Consider the following 17,825-nt stretch of genomic DNA (forward strand, 5'->3'; position numbering starts at 1 on the left):
CCTGCCCCAGCTGCCGCTGCTGAGTAAGTTCGAGGCCCTCCACCCGCAGGCTACCACCTGCGCCTCATCCCTGGTGGCCGTAGGTTTGCTCATCCTCCATTGTATTGCCTGTATTTTCTTTCATTGCTTCTGTTGTAGTGACTGCATTTTCATTGTAGTGTCTGTGACTGCTGTTGTGGGTCTCCCCCACTGCCTGTACATGGTCTGTGCCCGTTCTCTCCCTATGTTTCCCCTCGCTGCCCCCGTGTCTCTCTGCCCGGTTTCCCTTCTGCTCCCCTCGCTTCCCCCGTGTCGCTCTGCCCGGTTTTTCCTTCTGCTCCCCTCGCGGCCCCCGTGTCTCTCTGCCCGTTTTTGCCTTCTTTTGCTTAGCTGCCCCTGCATTTCTGCCCTTTCTTGTGACCTTTGTGCCACTCGTTTCCCCCCCTTTTTTTTGTGACCTTTCTGACCTTTCTGCCTCTGTGCCACTCTTTCCCCCCGTTTTTTGTGACCTTTGTGCCCTTTCTTGGGACCTTTATGCCTTCTGTGCCACTTGTTTCCCCCTGTATTCTTGTGATCTTTTTGCCCTTTTGTGACCTTTCTGCTCACTGTGCCACTCGTTTCCCCCTCAATTGTTGTGCCCTTTTGCCCTCTGTTTCCTTCGTCGCCCCTCACCGCCCACGCCGCTGTGTCCCCTGAGGCTCCGCCCCCCTGACTGCCCATTCGCTGCCCCCGCCTCCCAGCTGCTCCTCGCTTCCATCTCCCCATACATGCCGGCCTCTGCGCGGTTGCGCTGCTGGCTCGCAGCAAGCCAGTCTGCGCCTGGACCACCCCCAGCGCCAGAACCCCTGGACCCCGCACCCACCACGGCGACCGCCGCCACTACTCCGCCAGCTCTCTGCACGCTCGCAATCCCGGACGGACCCACAACTGCTTCAAGGCCGCCCCGAAACGCACACACGGTCCTTTCACCTGCTCGAAGTGCAGCTACACCAGCCACAGAGCCGACGAACCACCCACCAAGAAAGACGTCCTCCACCTCCGATGCATACTACTGAACACCCGCTCGGCACGCTAACACGCTGTCGAGCTCTGGACCTGCTCAACACAACCTCCTCGGACGTCGCCTTCCTGACGGAGACCTGGTAGAACAACTCCTCCGCACCCGACATCGCCATAGCCATCCCAGACGGCTACAAAATCACCCGCAGAGACCGCACCAACGGAGTCTGAGGAGGAATCGCCATCGTCCACAAGAACAGCATCAGGGTCTCGACTAGCACCGACGACGTGCCCAGCACCGCCGAACACATGCATTTCCAGATCCACACTGACCCCAACTCCACCCTCTTCTACCAACCCCCCCCCCCCCCCCGGATCCCGCCACCAGTTCAGCGACTCCATCGCAGACTTCATCAGCATGCACACCCTGACCTCCACCGACTACATCCTCCTTCGAGACCTGAAATTTCACCTCGAGAACAACAACGACAGCAACTCCACCACCCTGATCGCCAACCTCTGACTAAGGCAACTCGTCACAACGCCCACCCACTCCGCCGGCCACACGCTCGACTTAGTCTTCTCCTCAAGCCCGCACGTCTCCGTCAGCTACACCACTGAACTCCTCTGGACCGACCACCGCTGCATCCACTGCACCTTCCAGAAACCCACCGCACCCAACAGATCCCCCGCCACCGCTGGAGCAAAATCACGAAGACCAACTACATGCAAACCTCTCTCTCAGCCCACCCACCGAACCCTCCAACACAGACGTTGCTGCCCACAACCTCAAACGCTGGATCGAGGACTGCGCCAACACCCTCGCCCCGCTGAAGAAACCCTCCCCCCCCCCCCCCCCCCCCCGAGACACCTGCAAGAGGGCTAGCTGGTTCACCCCAGAACTCCTAGCCTCCAAGCAAGCCTGCCGGAAACTAGACAAGAAATGGCACAGTGAACAAACTCCGGACAGCCACGCAGCACACAAGGACGCCGTCTGCAACCACCACCACCACCACCACCTCTTCAGGGCTGCAAAGAAGACCTCCTTCAAAGACCGCTTCGACAACAACGCACACGACAGCAAGGAGCTCTTCAACATTGTGAAGGAACTCTCTAACCCCAGCTCCAACACCAACGACATCCCGCCGTCGCAAGCCCTGTGCGACTCCCTCGCCACCTTCTTCCACCCCAAGATAGCAGACATCCACGACCGCTTCAACACCCAGACAGCCCCAACAGACCCTCCGCACACCATCGACCACGTCCCCTTGCTAACCTGGACCAGCGTGAGCGTCGATGACACCATCACGACCATGAGCACAATCCACTCCGGCTCTCCGTCAGACCCATTCCCGCACCACGTCTTCAACAAGGCAAGCAGCTCCATCACACCCCACCTACGCAACATCATCAATCTCTCCCTTGAGACCGCGACCTTCCCAGAGAGCTGGAAACACGCCGAGATCAATGCCCTACTCAAAAAACCCAAGGCAGACCCAAGAGCCCTCAAGAACTTCTGACCCATCTCTCTGCTCCCCTTCCCGGCCAAGGTCATCGAGAAAATCGTTAACAGACCGCTAACCCGATACCTCGAAGAGAACAGAATCCTGGTCCCTTCCCAGTCAGGGTTCCGCAGCAACCACAGCACTGAGACCGCCCTCATTGCCGCCACCAACAACATCATGATGAGAGGATGAGTGCAGCACTCGTCCTCCTAGACCTCTCCGCCGCCTTTTACACCGTCTGCCACTGCACATTACGCACACGCCTCCACGCCGCAGGGATCCGAGACGAGGCTCTGAAATGGACCACCTCCTTCCTCTCCGGCAGAACCCAAAACGTCCGCCTACCCCCGTTCCGAAGCCTCCGAGATCTGCGGCGTACCCCAAGGATCCTCCCTCAGCCCGACACTGTTCAACATTTACTTGGCCCCGCTCGCACACGTCGCCCGACAGCACGACCTCAACATAATCTCCTACGCCGACGACACTCAACTGATCCTCTCCCTCACCAGGGACCCTATCACCACCAAAGCCAACCTCTATAAAAGAATGAAGGCCGTCGCCGACTGGATGAAGATTAGCCGTCTGAAGCTGAATTCTGACAAGACGGAGGTCCTCATCCTCGGCTCCAACCCGTCAGCCTGGGACGACTCCTGGTGGCCAACGGCACGGGGGACAGCCCCAACCCCCACCAACCACGCACGCAACCTCAGAATCATCCTCGACTCAACGCTCTCAATGACCAAGCAAGTCAACGCCGCCGCCTCCTCCTGCGTCAACACCCTCCGCATGCTCCTCAAGATCTACAGATGTATCCTGACAGATACAAGAAAGACAGTCACCCAGGCCCTCGTCAGCAGCAGACTCTACTATGGAAGCGCCCTCTACGCGGGAGCCCCGACCAAGCTCATCAATAGACTACAAGGCATCCAAAACGCCTCGGCACGACTGATCCTCGATGTACCACGACACGGCCACATCACCCCCCCACCAGAGAAACCTGCACTGGCTCCCCGTCAACAAGAGGATATCCTTCAAGCTCCTCATCCACGCACACAAGGCACATCTATAAGACCGGCCCAGCCTACCTCAACAGACGGCTCTCCTTCTACACCCCCAACTGCCAGCTACGATCCGCCGACCTCTCACTTGCCACTGTCCCGCGCATCCGAAGAACAACCACCACCACCGGCGGCAGATCCTTTTCCCACCTCGCCGCCAAGACATGGAACACCCTCCCACTGAACCTACGACAGACCCAAGACCTGCTGACCTTCAGGAGGATACTAAAGACCTGGCTGTTCGATCAGTAGCGGCCCCCACCTTTCCCCTCCACCCCCCCCCCAACGCCTTGAGACCCCAGCGGGTATGTAGTGAGCTTAACAAATGACTGATTGACTGCCCATGAGTGCCCACATGACCGGTGCAGGACCTCAGACAGTCCGAGACAGACCTAGGCATCTGCGCACACTCTTAGGTTAGTGCGACACGAGGGCCAAAATGAACGTTAGTGTTCCAGATGCATAAGCAATTGAGTACTCAGGGCAGTGGGACTTGCCTGTTTACCATGCAGGGGATATTCGTGTCCCAGGGGTCCTCCGCTGAAGTAATTTTTTTTTTTGTGGTAGGACTATTTTCACTATCAAATTTTGCACCTACAATCCCAGTGTGTTCTTTTATTATCAAAGTAATTGCTAGGGTAACAATCCTGCTTTTTCACTGCTTCCATTTTTATACTCAACCCTAATGCTGCGTTGTCCATCTTTCTTCTCTCTTGCAGCTATTTTCGGAAGGGGCATTACTTCGGCTTGGCATGCTTCGCCAACATGCCAGTGGAGAGCCAGCTGGAGCGGGGTGCACGGATGAAGTCTGTGGGGATCCTTTCACCTTCTTACACACTGCTGTATCGCTACATGAACTTTTTAGAAAACCAAGTGCAGTAAGTACCACAATGCTTCTATGTCTCCCATGTATCACAGTTGTACAAAGTGTCTGTTCTCAGATTCCTTGGCGCTGCTAACACCATGTTTGTGCTGTATACTTTTGGAAGTTGCGTGTCTGGCACTTAGCAGTGCTGACTTTTGCCAACGAAGTAAATACTCCTAACAGAGTGCCACCTTAATTGATTTTGCTCTGCCAAACGGGGAAGGTATGGCACTTTTATTTACTTTTCATAATGGCAAATAAAGCTGATTCCTAATAACAAACAAACCATATACATGTGAGAGCAGACACAGGGCATCTCCTCATGGTTTGTAATAACTTAGATTGACAGCCATACCTTGTATTTGAACAATAACAGAATTTTACATGTTGGGCTATGGTCTAATAATGGGCAATATTGTATTTAAATTCCCTCCCTCATATTTGTAATGCAATCCTGCCAAAGCATTAGCTCTTTGTGGCAATCTGTAGCTTCATCTGCAGATTTGCAAAGGGCACACATGACGTTCCCAAATAGGTACAGAACTGCTGCGTTTGTGTCCTAAGTTATACCCCTTCCCCTTTCTATGCGCTAGGTTTGAAGCTAAATGGTTCTAGGACTGATACATTGGAGAAAGTTAGAGGGTCTTTTTCAAACAAGTGAAAATCAGTGACATGAACTCTTTCGGAAAGCATGGCTGTGTGGCAGGATCCGTGGCTACCGGGTAAATATGCTTGGAGCATGTCATATCGCACCACTATGCATTTTACAAGCTTAACATATAGTTCATGTTGCTATAGTGTCTCCACTCTGTCTACATAATGATAATGAGCAGAGACTAATAAAACATAGCAGTTCAGTAGAGAAACCTTTCCATGCTTTTAATATTCTCTTTAGTTGCGGAACCACAACTGCTTACTTGCATCATTACTGACAGCTTATTTATCAGCTTGGGAGTTTTCTGGTCTTTTTGAGCAGTTAACCAAGTTTGTCAGCCATTTTACTTTGACCTGTCTTGCAGTAGCTTTATTCCATCCCATAACCATTGAAGGATTAATATTTTGTCTACATGACCCAGCTTGCCAACATTGAGAAAGTTGTCCCTATCAATATATCCTCCTACGCCAACAACACATAACTCAACCTCTTCATATACAAGACCAACAACCAAGCAAAGTTAGAGTACATGTCAAAAGTCGCCCTCTTGATTAAGTCCAACTGCCTCAAACTCAGCTGGGGTAAGAGAGAAGTAGTACTCTCTGGGAAATACCAAACTCTATGGTCCTCAGCCTGGGGCCATCAGAACGTATCCCCACTTCAACCCGTTGCAGTCAAACCAGAAATCTAGGAATCATGATAGATAACCAACTTTTGATGGCCATCCAAGTCCACTCCGGTTTCCAAACCCTCAAGTTACTCGGGTAAGTATTAAGGTGGCTTCCTCTCAGCATTTGCTGTACAGTCATCCAAGCACTACTAACCAGCATGCTAGATTATGGAAACTCACTTTGACACTGAATATCCAGCCAACTCTTGAAGCTGCTCCAGACCAATCCAAATACAGCAGCCATACTCGCGCATAACCTCCCTCCGCACACCCATACCTCCCCCACCTCAGAAACCTCCACTGGCTCCCCATACAGAAATATGCATGTCAAATTATTCTCTTCCACAAACAAAGCACTACACAATTTAGGCCCCGCCCACCTAAACCACTGCATCAGCTTCCACACCCTAACCAGACACCTCCGCTAACAGACTTCTCTTTACGGTCCCATGTATCTAAAGAGCCAAAGCGGGCGGCAGCTCCTTCTCATGCCTGGTGTCTAAAACCTGGAACGTACTGCCCCCTTCACATTAGGCTCACTAGCTTATTCGTGGAATTACAGTGCCAGGGTACCATCCTCTGTGAGATGCACGTTACAAGTACATTTAACTTAACCTAACATGTTAATAGATATTTGATGGCATCATTATAACATTTGAGAAGCAATTCACAATTTCCACTTCGTCCATAAGGCACAAGCCAATACTAATGATTAATATTTGAGAGGGTCATATCAATTGTTTTGGTGATGTTCTATAACATAAGTAACGAAGCATAACGCACATCAAACCTAGGTATTTGGTTGTTAATTATCTGTAGCTCTATTAGAATTAGGGGAGTTAGAGGAAGAGCTAGGTCTACCCCCCCCTCTCCTCCTGAAGAAGGGTATCCGGTGCTTACGTGAGTGTGAGGGTAGGGCTCGCATAAATATTAGAGGCTCCAAAAGATTATGTAGCACTCACGGGGTTTACTAGGCAACGCCTCCTTTTTATGAATGCAGACCGCTCTGCCAGGCAATCGAAATGATTGCCTGTGGCGGTTCCGTGGCGGACGGTCTTTGCGTCCGCCACAGTCGCAGTCTGGATCACCCCGCCACATTGTAATGTGGCAGGGGGAAAATCACGGTCCGATGGCATATGGTCCACCACCGCACGCCTGGCGGTGGCATCCTTCTGCCATCGTAATTGCCCCCTTGGGCACTATCCATATTTCAGATCCTAATATCATCCATTTTCACAGTATTCTTACATAACCTAACTATTTGCATCGGATAAGAAACTTGGACCAAGACGCAAAATCTGTTTAGGGTCTCAACCTTCACCAAACCACCCACTTTGAAGTGTAAAATACCGGTGTCAACTTCTTTGTCATATGTCTGCTTCCTCCAGTCATTTGGGTTCTCCGTATACAATTTTCCCCATGACATCCAACCAGGAGAAACACATGCTTAATTTTCTTCCGCAGAATAACTCAAAAGGTGAACAAACAGTCACATGTGGTAGGCAAACACCAGTTTCTTCAACTGTTCTCTCTCCAGCATTTATTCCTGCAATCTGAATTACCTCCTTTGAAATCACTCTATCACACCATTTCTGGACTTTAACGTGCACATTTTTCTGTGCCCCACACCACGCCATGTTTGTGTAAAAACTTAGCAATTTCAAGCGAACAGAACTGCCCCCCATTGTCAGTGAGAATGGATTTGGGTTAGACCTTGCCAGAAACAACTCTTCCAGAAACATTACAACACTTTTCAAAGCCTGTCAAGTACACACGTGACTTCTGTTCGCTTAGAAAACAAAACAGTCAGCATTAACAAATATGGGATAGCATGTTTGTTACTAAGTAGATCAGTGAGTGAAACTCTAAGCCAAGGATTCATAGAAAGCCAGTGTATATAGGCTCTCAGCTATATGACGCAAATTCAAATATAAATGAAGTTACTTGGTGCTATTAGGAGAGGGGATAAGCCCTATAACCCCACCACAGAGACTCGGCCATGTGCCTAATTTGCACTAGTGGTTTCTTATTTTTTTTAATGCAATTGCAACACTCAGAACATTCTCACACAGTTCGCTTAACTATGGCATCTAAACTAGGCCACCAAAAATCCTTTGTGATAGAAACTTCTAACCACACATTCCTCACCTTTTTGAATATTTCTAAGATGTCAGACTGGACCCACAATTTTTTTTATAGTATCTCTGTGCGCTGGAACGTGGTGCCTTGCGGCTCTGCACTGATGTTGTTTCGCATCAGAAATGAGGCGCGAGTATATTTTGGTGCCACTTCCACATGCTGATGTCAGTTCCTTTCTTCCTACACCATTAAACGTGGATCTGGAATTCCCTCATCTCTGAGACACTTTTACCTGATATTTTCAACCAAATTGTATCAAGGGATGTCACCTCCTAGAATAACAGTAGGGACTGTAGCAACCAGATGGCTGTGACTGAGCCCCACCAGGTATGCCTTTGGCATATGGAATCAAGCCATGACTCCAAGACCTGCGGAGACTGCAGGTTGATGAACTGGTATACCATCCGGGAATGCAAGATGAAAAGTTAAGTCACCAAGCATAAGACACAGCATCCGCACCACTGCAAGTCTCACTCCAAGTCTCGATCCTGTTCCCAGAGCCGCTCTAGAAGCTTCTCTGTTGGCCTCCAAATCGTTAGGTAAGCACAAGAAACCTAAGAAGCCAAAGCAGAGTTCCACTTCTCAGCATTCTCACTTGCCTGGCAGAGTTTGTGAACGGCACCAATATCCCAGGCCCGAAGCCTGCTGACTTCGGAGCTGATTCCGCAAGTGGTTCCAGTACACATTTCCAGGGCCTTCAGCCATACCAGACCAGGTAGAAGAGTTCTGTGCAGCTACACTCCGGCTGTTCGGATCTATGCCGCCTCCCTCAGGCTCACCTTCTGGCTCCATGAAACCGAGTGACCCTCTTCCTAGATTCCGCAGGCGGATTCACCCTCCGCGCCAGCAGGACCCTTTGAGTTGCCTCTGCCCTAGACTCCACTAACACCATACTTGGCACCCACCACTACGCCAGGCCTAAGTACACCAATGCAGACTGTCTCCTGCATAGATGGATTCCATTAAACTTTCCGACGCCGACTCTATGCCAGTCTGACTTTGACCAACGTCGTAACCAAATCTGGCAGAGAGCTTTACATTAGCTTTACCTCAAGGCAGACTGCATTGACGCCACTCTCTCTTTGGAACAGATTCAAATAATAAAGATGATGAACATGCTAATAAGTTTGCTTCTCTAGTGGGCTTGATAGCTCACCCGTATTTTAATTTATTTATTAGCTGTACAATTTAAATAAAATCATTACAGTAAAAACCATAAAACGAGCAGGTAAAAGAATGGTCACAGTAAAAGTTAGCTGCATCATTTAACATTCGGCTGATGTACCATCCCCCCTCCCCACGGCGCCCTCTAGATCAGCCCACTAGATCAGCCAGTGCCGGTGGTCATTGACATGAGTCCTTGCACAAAGTTTCTGTGTGAACCTTGGTAATTTCTACTTCAGCAATCTATAGGCCAATCTCCTAGGCTCTTCAATTGGGAGCCATAGATATAGTGCAGTCTCAGTTGGACGGGTGAATATGTGCAGGGCTCTGTACTTGTTAGGGGGAAAGCTGCTTTATCCCCCTTATTGGGCTGTGCTAGGCACCATGGTTTGATTGTGTTCATTTGTGGCCTTTAAAGCAATCCTTATCTATTGAGTACATTTCCCCACTCTTGCCAAAGTCATAGTGGTTGTTGTAGAAAAGCGCGTCGCTACATGTCTTGATTCCCTTGGTGATATAAACTGGGCGAAGAAGTCGTCGGCGTTCGTTCCTAAGGGCGGGGCAGCAGCATAGGAGATGTAAGCAGGATTCCCTCATGTAGGAGCACCGTCTGCGGTCTGTGGATTCCCCTTGTGGGCCCATGCAGGGATAAAGTCGGTGATTCCTAGTATACATAGTCTCGTGGAGAGAATTTTGGTTTGGTCTTGTGGTGTCAGGGCCTTGCTTAGGTAGGGTTGTTCCACTCAATTAATGCCTCCTGTCTGCTAGGCCACTGCAACCATGCCCTTTGGGACTCAGTGGCATAAGTCCTCCCCGGGTTACAGGAAGACCTTCACCCTGGCCTGATTGGTTGTGGCTTGGATACCACCGACTCTATTGTGTAGGCCATAGGCACAGATGTTGCCATTTGGTGCCAAGCTTGGCTCTGATCCACTGGGTTCTTGTGCAGCATCAAGTCCTTGCTAATGAACGTGCCGTTTGATGTGACTCTTCTGTTTGGTGACAAGACTGACTCTGCCCTTGAGCGTTTCAAGAAGAGTAGGGCTACTGTTCACTCTCTACGCAGCCTCTCCAGCAGCAGCAATTTCACGTGTCCTTTTGTGGCTTTGTAAGAGGCATTCCCTACAGCCATTGTTGCCCTTTCTTTTGTCCCCGCTGCATATTCTGCTCAACAATTGATGGATGGCTAGCTCTTCATTTTGCCACAGAAAGTGCTAGCCCGTTTGACCAACGTGTCTTTAGAGAGGCCAGAATTAGGAGGTGATTGATATTCCCACTACTTTCTAGTGCCCAAGAATGGTGGGGTAAAGTAGGAGCGGGGTCTTCGGCCCATTTTAGATATGAGCCGTCTTAATCTCTTCCTCCAAAAGGAGAAATTCTAGATACTCACCTTGGCACAAGTCTTGTTAGCCCTTGATCCTGGAGACTGGATGGTGGTTTTGGACCTGCAGTATGCTGATTTCCATATCCCCGTGCAGCTGGCCCATTGGCCCTACCTGTGGTTCGTGATTGAAGAGGAGCATTTCCAGTTCCCTGTGCATCCCTCTGGACTCGCTGGTGCCCCTCGAGTGTTCACAAAAGTGATGGTGGTGGCAGCACACCCTCAGAGTTTGGGGGTGCCAGTCTTCCCTTACTTTGATAACTGGCTGTTGAAGGGGGGCTTGCCCCAGGCATTTGACCACCTCCAAACTACAGCGAACCTCCTGTGATCTTTGTGGTTTACTATAAACGTGCTGATGTCACACCTGACTCCTTCTCAGATGTTCCCCTTCATCCGAGCCTTTCAGGACACATTTTGGTTTCGTGCCTTTCCCCCGGGAAACAGTCCAATACATTCTGACTGTGATTCCACCTTTCAGCCTCCGTGCTAAATTTCACTGAGGTCGGCTCTGAGGCTGCTGGTAATATTAGCATCCTGCTGGTCGAGCATACCTGGTGCCCTTTGCAGGCTATACAGTAGGATCGGACGTCCCAGTGGGCGCAGCATCACCGGGGCCTCACCGACCACGTTCATATTTCAAAGGAGACTGCTAAATAATCTGCAGTGGTGGCTACTTGACTACGATTGGGTCAGTGACAGAACCCAACTCTTTCCCCCCAGACCCAACAGTGGTGACCGATGCATCGCTTCTGGATTCGGGCACCCATCTGGGTGAAATTGATAAGCGACAGCTGAACACCTTTAACCTTTTCCCAAGTACTGGTTAGTGTCATTTTAGTAGCCAGGCATCCCTTAGTAACAAATGTTTTTTCCTGGTGGGATAAATTTGTAGTTCGGTGCGGCACTTCCCAAATTGACCTCCTTCAGGCCAAGCTAACTGTCTTGTTAGTTCTGTTCTTGCCTAGTAAGGCCTTGCTCTTGGCACAGTTAAGGATATCTTTCTGCCCTCTCGGCCTGCTTATCGTTGCCTGATCAGCCCTCTTTATTTAAATCACCTGTTATGTGTTTTTTTTAAAGGGATGCAACATATGTTTCCCCATTTCTCCTTTTCTGGTGCCTCAATGGGACCTCATCCACGTCCTTATTTATCTGATCTGTACTCCATTTGAGCCGCTCCACAGTTGTCCCTTACGGCTCCTTTCCATCAAAATTGTTGCCATTACCTCACCTCAGCATGGCGTGCGAGTGAGCTTCTGGCTCTGTACATTCATCCACATTGCACCACCTTTTTTACCTGACAAGCTGGTGCTGCGTGATATGAAGTCCTTTCTCCCCAAAGTTGTAATGCTGTTCCATGTTGCTGTATTGCTTGGACCCTGAGCGAATGCTCAATTTCTACATCAATTGCACCAAGGACCACCTGTTAGACAATCAGCTCTTTGTGGGGTTCGTGGAGCAAACAAAGGCAAGGCTGTGCACAAGTCTACCATCTTCTGCTGGATCATACATTGCATCAAGATCTGCTACGCACTGACTAAGAGCAAGCTGCTGACACTGTCCGTATGCGAAGTCCCTGTCCTAGACGTATGGTAGGCAGCTAAGTGGGCATCCGTCCTTATGTTCGTGAAGCACTATTGCCTGGGACTCTTTGCCCACTCGGTCTTGCTGGACTTTCTCGTATGAGTCCATCCACAGCCCTCCTACTGTTGGGTACTGATATGGCATCTATTCAAAAGATTAGGACTCTGTGGCTAGAAGTCTCTGTAAGAAGAACAAGTTATTTACCTTTGGTATAGCTCTTTCTGGTAGAGACTCATGCAGCCGCAGATTCCTCACCGACCCTCCAATCCTCCCCATTATGTGTATAGACCTCCATTATGATCCCAAATCTAGGCATCTGCAAACTGTCTACCAACTTGCTATTGGGGCTTCTCGTCTGGGGGCGCAGACAGTCTTGAAAGCAATTGAAAACAGCGCTAGGGAGAAGCAGCTTTATAGGCCCTGCACATCATTTCTGGAGTGGACCAGCGTGCAGAGCTGCTATGGAAAAGTTTCCGGATCCAGTCTGATGCCTGAGGAATATTCAAAAGATGAGAGATCTGTGGCGCGATAGTTTCTACCAAAAAGAGCGTTATCAAAGGCAAGTAACTTATTTGTCGGACTCACTTTTTAGTTTTGCCGATAACCAAATGTCATGTACCTGGTACTTCCATGAGTTTATCTTTTATGTATTGTGGAGGGATTATTCTAGTTACTCTAAACAGCAATCTATGCCTCGCTTATTTACTCCTATACATTCCAGACAGGCCTCAACCTCTCATCCTCGGTTTTCCTTTTTTTCAATCATATCTCAACCTTGTTGATACAGCTTTCAAAACACCGTTGTTGTAAAACGCCTTCTTCCACTTACTTTCTGAAACAACTCCATCAGTCACAACACAAATTCATCTCCATGAACGCATCCAACTCACCCAGATTCAATTGGTTTTGCTCAATGCAAAGCAATCTCGACAATCTGGTGCATCATTACATATGCAAGGTAAGTATTTCAACACCAATGAGAATTCTTGTAAATCAAGGACCCAAACAACGATTTCATCAAGCTCCTTCATGAATATTTCCCGCAGTGGCTTATGAATTTATTTATACTACCAACGTGTCACCCCACAAAAAACGTCCTAATTTCTCCAAGGCCCAATGCACAGCAAGGACCTCTTTCTCCCCATAATCGAACAGCACACACACAACTCTCTCAATGACAGGCTTGCAAACTTTTCTCCCGGCTACCTCCTCATGAGCACAGCACCAATTTGTTTTATGTGTGCAAAAGCCTGAAGGTTCAGAACGTTCTGTAAACACCTCTTAGTCTCCAAGATTCTACTACTAATCTGACCACTTATAAGGCACACCCTTTTTCTAACAACCACCTCATTGCTTGCGTTCTATTGGTCAGACCTGGAATACAGTGATTTTTAGAACTGAAACCTACTTAAATGAAATAACCCCTCTATTTTTTCACTGTCGACATTTTGCTTATGGCATCCAGCATTTCCTCCTTTGGCCGTAGGACATCTGCAGACATGTGCCCAAATAATATATATCACTTACCCCGCACTTTTCTGCATTTGGAGTTAAACCTTTTTCATGAAAGGTGTCGGAACCTGCCTCAGCCTTTCATTGTGTTCCTCCCACACCAGCACATTATCTTGATACCATCTTACACTATCTGTGTCTTCCAACAAATCTTCCATTTCTATTAAAAATAACTGGCACCAAACCAAAAGGTATAAGTCTAAACATTATATATTCACCGAGTGGTGTGATAAAGGCTGCAAGGTCCCGTGTCTTTGTGCCCTTAAATCATCACAAATGCGAATCTCATCATTGACCTTTGCCACCACAATTAGCCCCAACCACTCACTTGCTTCAGGTGGAGGAATCCCCGTTTCCTTCACTAAATTATCCAATTCATCTGTCGCCATATCTTGCACTCCAGCCGGTAACCTTCTGATCTTGGAGACACAGGGTTCAGTGACATCCTATGTGACAATATAAAGTTTAAAAATGGCATCCGATCTCAACCCAGGAAACCTCTGACAAATCACCAACCACATGCATACACTCGATATCGATCTCTCGTACTTTTGGTGTCATATTGGGGTCTAGGTACACCCCTAACTCCTTCAGCCCTGGCTGTCGCAGAATATCATCACCTATTACAGGCACTATATATATATATATATATATAATATATATATATATATATATATATATATTCCCTCGCACTATGCCTCGTCGCAGGGGGAGCTCGTTTGCGCTGGTGCCATCAGCGGGATCGAGGCAGTCTCCCGATCATATCCAACACAACTTTTTCAAATATTGATGGCACTCCACTCAGAGATGATTTTTCAGTTGTTTAATTGTAACAAATGAGATCGCCTACGCGTTTCGAACTTCAGCGTTCTTGATCACGGCATAATTTTAGACCACTACGCACTTGGTCAATAGTATGCATATGCGGAACCCACTGAGGGAATTATTTTACGGCAGACAAGACTTCACATCCCAGAATCCAGTAGGAGGGATGACGTGCTACAAAGCACCTAACGAAGCTTTACTACAAAGGAAAACGTAACCTGCCTTGGCCGCATGTACATTTGTTTCCCCAGAAGAAAGTGCAGACAGCACTGAAACGCGTCGGGATTGCAAGTAAAAGTGACGGGACCTGACGCTCCCTGCGCATGCAATAAAACGATGGTTTGTAACCTACCTGCTTCCGAGTGATCCTTTTGCTGCAGAGCCTTTTGGAAGATATATATATATATATATATATAATTACCGCCACTCCACTTCGCAAGCAAAGACGCAGGCGCTCTCTTCTCCCGAAGAGACACATGGAGCACAGACCCAGGTTAGTAGAAAAATCGTTGGTTTATTAGCTGCTACTCAGTCGGCCATTACGCGTTTCGGTACTGACGTACCTTGATCACATGATATATATATATATATAATCAATGCTCGAAGGTGTCCACCTTTGAGTAGCACGCGAACAGCAGCTTGGTTTATGTATAGGTGAGGACGGGGATTCACTCGTAGACGCCGCTCCGTACGGGATCTGCCCGACGCGTTTCGAAGCTCCATATGCTTCTCTTCAGGGGCTTTAACGGAAGCGGTGTGCGCAACCGCCGACCCACTTCCACATTTTATATATAGCACACCCACCGATGGGAGGCTCAAATGAGACTGTGCATTCTGGGAAGTGTGGTCCGGGAAGCACACAATCAAGTCCTGTATGGACTCCACAAGTGGGCCTGTCCTCGATTCCAAGTACGACTGCTGCTTCACTTTCGTGACCCCCAGGGTACCGGGGTAATGGGGAAGTGGGTCGGCGGTTGCGCACTCCGCTTCCGTTAAAGCCCCTGAAGAGAAGCAAATGGAGCTTCGAAACGCGTCGGGCAGATCCCGTACGGAGCGGCATCTACGAGTGGATCCCCGTCCTCACCTATACATAAACCAAGCTGCTGTCCGCGTGCTACTCAAAGGTGGACACCTTCGAGCATTGATATATATATATATATATATATATATATATATATATATATATATATATATATATATATATATATATATATATATATATATAAACTCCACAATGCGTAGCAAAGCCACGCCAACTGCACTCGCCTCGAGAAACCAGGTATCACACTTCAAACCATAGTGCGCTTTTCCAAATGTATTTAATCATTCCATTGCAGCATCGTGATACAAACACGGAAAACAACCCAACGCGTTATATATATATATATATATATATATATATATATATTTATTTTTTTGCTTTCATACCCAATCCTTAAATTCTAGGTTGCTTTAAAAATACCCCAGCATTAGAATTTCTTGCCCACCATAGCCACTGGGCTTCACATCCAAAGCATTTAGGTCTTCAAAATTCCCATTTGTATTCTCACCAGCTCACATGGGTTTGAGTACTAAGTACTGCACAGCTGCAAAACAATTTCACCACAATTGTGACATCATACGTTTTCCTTGATGGTGTTGAAGACCTATAACACTTCATAAAGTGACCCTTTCTTCCACATCTATAACATTTGGCCTTTAAACTTGGGCAATCCTTAGAGCTGGCCATGTGATCTTGCTGAACACACCTGTAATACGTACGTTTCCAATTTTCCATAAGTATCTTTGTACTGATACTCCCTTTTTGCCTGCTTTCTCCTTTGCTCCACGGTTCCTGAGCTTAAGCACCGGAATCCTTCAGAATTCCTGAAAGATGCTCCCATATGCTCCACCCTATTTGCAATCCGTTATTCTTCAGACAAAGCGTGCGCATCCTTAATCATAGTTTCAACCGTAGCCTCATCTCATACAATGATGTGTAGTTCCTATAAATCTATATAGGATCTGCATGTTTGAGCAACATAGACTGTGGGATTGGTGTCCAGTCTGATTCCACACACCCCCACCGGGTATGTTAGCCTGTATACCAGCTAGCTCACAGTGCCACTGTAAACTCCTCTTACCAAGGAGAGAATAGTTCTTGGCAGCTATCGAACATGACAACACTGTCCCACCCGGGATCGTGGCAACAGCATAGTACTTTTCGCTCAGTCACTCGTGCTCACTTTGTCTCAGAGAGATGCACAGAATAAACGGTGGGGATTTTTTCAATAGGCATTTATTGAGCCAGCATTATTCTAGTGTAAAATAGGTGTGCTGAAACAACCGTAAGACAGACGGAAATAAATGATTATAAGCACCAACAGAGTAAAAGGATGGTAGATTTCTACCATAGTGCTAAAACAATAAATATATAGGCAGGTATAAATACATATCTGATGGAGACTACTAGCCGCAGATTCCTTCACGTAGAATTATCCCCAGGCGTAAGACTGGATCCCGAAACTTTTTTGCCACAGCATCTCTGCGCGTCAGGGGCAGGGCAACATCACGTGACTCCGCCCAGGCGTCGTCCCCGCACGTGACGTCAGCGAGGTCACATAAGACCCGCCCCGGCGCGCCTACATCAGTTTTTTTCCTTTTCCGCGTGCAACGCGGATCCGGACCTTGCTTCGGACCTGTTTCGGACCCTTTTTTCGCACAGTGTGCGAATGCCTTCGGGCTTCAAAACTTGTACGTTTTGTGGGTGTCTTATGTCTGCGATTGACCCGCACCTCATTTTAATGTGGTGTTTGGGGGAGGGTCATGGCACTATGGACTGCGAGGCCTGTCGACACTTGAAGTCGCGGCAGGAGCACCGCATGAAACTTCTTACGGTGCGTCTCTCCTGGTCGACGTCCTCCCCTCGGTCTGCTTCGGCGGACGGCTTTAGGTTCGGCCGTGGTCGTCGTCCTTGTCCTTCTCCGATGTCACGTGAGCGTCTCTCCCCGGTGGGTAAGTGTTGCAGTTTGTCCCCGGGGGCTGAGTTCCGCCGTACCGGGGGCGTGGACTCTCCGCGCGTGATGAGGCCCGCGTGTCGTCCTATCCACCGGTGTTGGAGTGTCGAGAGTCCAAATGGAGACATACGTGGCGGCTTTGCAGGCCTCGCTGGAGTCTTCCTTTCCTTCCCCTTCTGGGGCATCGGCCGACCCCTTGCCTTGCACAGGGCCCTCTGCGTCGCCGCCGGCGGCTCCGGCCCCGACTGGTTCGGATCCAGGCTTGGAGGATGTGGCTCTGTTGGGGTGCGGCTCCGCTGGGGCACCTCCTTCAGGCCACGGCGTCTCTGCCTCGCCGCAACCTCCTGCGGGAGCCCCTGTGGTGTCACGGGAGGTCGCCGGGGCTCTGGCCGCATCCCCGAGCCCCTCTCGGTCCCTTGACAGGGAGGTCCTGTCTAAGGCCGAGGTGACGCCGCTACGGCGCCGGCAGCAGCTGGACCGTACGGAGCCACAGGGG

General features: G+C 49.0%; 1 protein-coding gene across 2 annotated transcripts in view; it reads left to right on the forward strand.

Moving 5' to 3' along the window:
* Window positions 1-17,825, forward strand: part of DENND11 (DENN domain containing 11) — a 219,471-nt gene that overhangs the window by 81,404 nt on the left and 120,242 nt on the right. For both annotated transcript variants that reach the window (XR_013605497.1, XM_078671839.1), the window contains exon 3: window positions 4,261-4,419. Coding sequence is in view for 1 of the 2 variants with exons in the window: in XM_078671839.1 (XP_078527965.1) it covers window positions 4,261-4,419 (159 nt within the window). In the remaining variant the exon portion in view is untranslated. The remainder of the gene's footprint in view (window positions 1-4,260; window positions 4,420-17,825) is intronic.

This window comes from Lissotriton helveticus, chromosome 1_1 (assembly GCF_964261635.1).
Source record: "Lissotriton helveticus chromosome 1_1, aLisHel1.1, whole genome shotgun sequence".
Taxonomy (NCBI): Eukaryota; Metazoa; Chordata; class Amphibia; order Caudata; family Salamandridae; genus Lissotriton; species Lissotriton helveticus.